This window comes from Octopus bimaculoides, chromosome 15 (assembly GCF_001194135.2).
Source record: "Octopus bimaculoides isolate UCB-OBI-ISO-001 chromosome 15, ASM119413v2, whole genome shotgun sequence".
NCBI lineage: Eukaryota > Metazoa > Mollusca > Cephalopoda > Octopoda > Octopodidae > Octopus > Octopus bimaculoides.
This window is the reverse complement of record NC_068995.1, coordinates 36,956-40,349: the sequence shown is the minus strand read 5'-3', so window position 1 is coordinate 40,349 and position 3,394 is coordinate 36,956. Positions and strand designations below refer to the sequence as shown.

Below are 3,394 nucleotides of genomic sequence, written 5' to 3'. Positions count from 1 at the left end.
TATATATATATATATATATATATATATTATTGTGTCTGGGGAGAGTCATTCTGTTTTAATAGCTTATTAATTAACTCAGTCACCGGTTCGATTTCCACTCATTTACTCATTTTTTAAAAAAATTTTCGTAGCTTCTTGCAACCTTTTCAATAGTCGTTTGAAGACTTTTGAAGTGGTTGCCACGAAAACTTTAGAAAAAATAAATAAGTAAATGAGTGGAAATCAAACCGGCGAGTGTGTTAATAAGGCATTAAAACAGAATAACTCTTCCCAGACACAATAAAATATGGTCCACACACGAATTCACATACGTGTGACATATTCATACATATAATATATATATACGTGTAATCTCTCTCCTACGCCAAATACGCGACTTGTCGCTTCAAGTATGTATGTATGTATGTATGTATGTATGTATGTACATAGTTTATTCTTATCGACACGAAACTTGACTTTTGTTTTTATCAAATCTTATTTAGAAAGATTTCAGGAAGGCACAGTGCGATGTGGGGATTCTGAAAGTTACCTTTGTAGAATCTCTCGACTTTCTAGTGATGGGATGTGAAGACGGTAAGATATGTAAGTTAATGACTTATTTCTTAATTAATTTTATGTGTATGTATAAAGAACCAATGAAGAAGTCTTCCAGTGCAATCAGTCAGAAATAGCAGCAAAAACACATACACTCATACAACATACACATACACACACATGCACACACACACATGCATACACACGCATACATGCGTTCACATTATTAGGTAAATGACAGTCAAGAAGTCATACCAGTAATTTGGGCTTCTTGCAAGATGAGCAGATCTAACAAAATGTTTTCTGAAGGCAAAAAAAAAATGATTTTGCGAAAATATGGATACACAATTGTATATTAGCTCAAAGTTAGATCTTTCAACTAAAGGAAAGTCGACAAAAGTTCCTTGTTATAAAGAAATCCATAGTATCAGCATGAGATCCTGGTTAAAATTCATAGAAGCAATAATGATGATTTTTATAATTAATACATGATTTAAGAACAATCTACTTTTCGGTATTGAGTACTCTTTTTCTTTCTATATTCATCTTCACCAGCGTTTGCACGCACATACAGATCTACGTATAATGGTTTCAGTATTAAATCCGTATCAGTACACGAAGTTTAAAGTGCAAACCTGAAATTTTATTCCTATTTTCAATCATTTTCGTTTTTGTTTTTCACTCATTTTATTTTTTTCAGCTATATGATACGATTCTATTAGCAACCATATGATTTATACATATCTTGATCCTATACACATACCTAAAAACCTCATGAATAAAAACAGATTTCACTAGAGAGACATATGTCTGCCATAAATACATATTTGTTTTATACATGTTATAATATACACCAATTAAAATTGACTACTTTTCCATTACTTTGTTTTGCTGGAAAGGCAGTCTTGAAGTGGTATTTCAGTCGTTTTATCAAAAGCACTTGAAATACATACATATATACATATATGTATGTATATATGTATGAATGTATGTATGCACACACACGCATACACGCGCACTCACACACACACACACACACACACACACACACACACATGTATATTACCGTAATATCAGCGGTAAGCAGTATTTAGGCATAAACTAAGTTTATGTTAGTTAAAATACGTGTGACATACAATTACTAAAAGCAAATTCACTGCAGTTACCGTGCGAAAAAAATTCTCTCGTATAGTGAAAAGATGTAAAAACATCATATCTGTCCAGCGTCGCCTCCTGTCAAGATTCCCAGACATCGATGTTTCGAGTTCTTTAGCCGTTATCAACGGGAAATACCTAAGAGAGACAACTCTGAACAGACTTTATTGAAGCTATAGCTTTAATATACATTTTCCAAATGAAACCGTATTCCGCAGAATATATATCTCACGTTGATTCTATTACAACCATTTCATAAGAATACCACTTTTAATATAAAAATAAACACCATTGAATCGTAAACCACAAGTACAATTCAGCTGGCCATGAAAATGGATGAATTAAGAAAATAATTATAAAAGTAACATGAGAACAAACTAGACACATAAGTAAAAACATTAGAAAATATCCTTTAAACTTATCTTTGTGCCTAGTCAGTTCCTATCCCCTAACAACAATTGTCTCCATGGATCAGTAGGCTGTCTGAATAGCCCGTCCAGTTTCCTCTTCATCGGGAACTATGTACAACAATAAATTGATTAAAAACTTACCTGCTGTTTCATTTCCAATGATTGAGCAGCTGTCTCACAAACTTTGGCCTCCTGTTAGTTGAATTATTCTACACCAGCTAGATTAATAAGAATTTCGATGGACAAAGGAAACGCAATACTTGCCTTTCTTTCTTTGCTTGCTTTCTCCTTTTTATTCACCCTTATCCATCTCGTTCCACTTTTTACATCAACCTTCTCGTTATTTGTCGAGTTTTCTCATAGACTAGCGTCCTGGTTTTGAAATAGGACTAACTAGCTGCATTGAGCCTGAAGGATTGCTTGACCTCGTAAACAATTTGTGAAGACACCAGCCAGGAACATCTCAGAAGGATCCAATATGTAAGAGCGACACTTCCAAAAATTACCGAGGTAAAACGGAAAAAAAAAGGCAAATTTGTAGATCCGCAGACAGAAGAACTCTTATGGACAACCACTTCTTCACGGCACCGGATAAGACTGAGTTTAAAGCCTGGAAACCCTTTAAGTGGTTCTGCTATTATATCTCTCTTGTTTACATTTTGATATGTACTCTATGGATATTCATGGATTTCCGGATGTATCTTCAGTTATACGACCTGTTTTTGTTGTGAAAATATATGTTGTGAAAATATATCGTATACAAATAACTATGCATGTATTCGTAGATGTTTGGGGATTTGATGTCAGAGCAGCGGAGAAACTACAAAAGATTAATCCCAAGGAAGATAACATAGCAGAAACTAAATACTCGGTTCTCTTAGACAGACAGTCTGAGCTACTGAAAATCAAGAATGCAGTAAGTTGTGATCTATCTTCTTCAGCCCCTTTTTATTTTTTAATGTGTTTGTTTTGTCTGTGTGATCGCCAAACGCATGTACATGTACATATGCATGTATCTACGACTATAAACATACATACATACATACATACAAACATACATACATACATACAAACAAACATACATACATACATGTATTTTGTATACCATGGAGAATTTCGTTAATATGGATTGATTGAATTGTATATCATCAACCTTTGAATTTATCTTCTCGCCTCCTTAATTTTATATTCCTGAAGCTCTATCAGAGTGCTAATGGGTTGAGGTGTATAATGTGGATATCTATATCACTTATTTCTTCATTGCTATATATATATATATATATATATATATATAT

The 3,394-nt window shown here is 33.4% G+C and overlaps 1 protein-coding gene across 1 annotated transcript in view; it reads left to right on the top strand.

The window, feature by feature from the left end:
• The window catches only part of LOC106881407 (uncharacterized WD repeat-containing protein all2124), a 41,335-nt gene that overhangs the window by 20,530 nt on the left and 17,411 nt on the right, over positions 1–3,394 (top strand). Inside the window, exons 13-14 of the mRNA XM_014931785.2 lie at positions 483–582; positions 2,885–3,015. Of these exons, the coding sequence (XP_014787271.1) occupies positions 483–582; positions 2,885–3,015 (231 nt within the window). The remainder of the gene's footprint in view (positions 1–482; positions 583–2,884; positions 3,016–3,394) is intronic.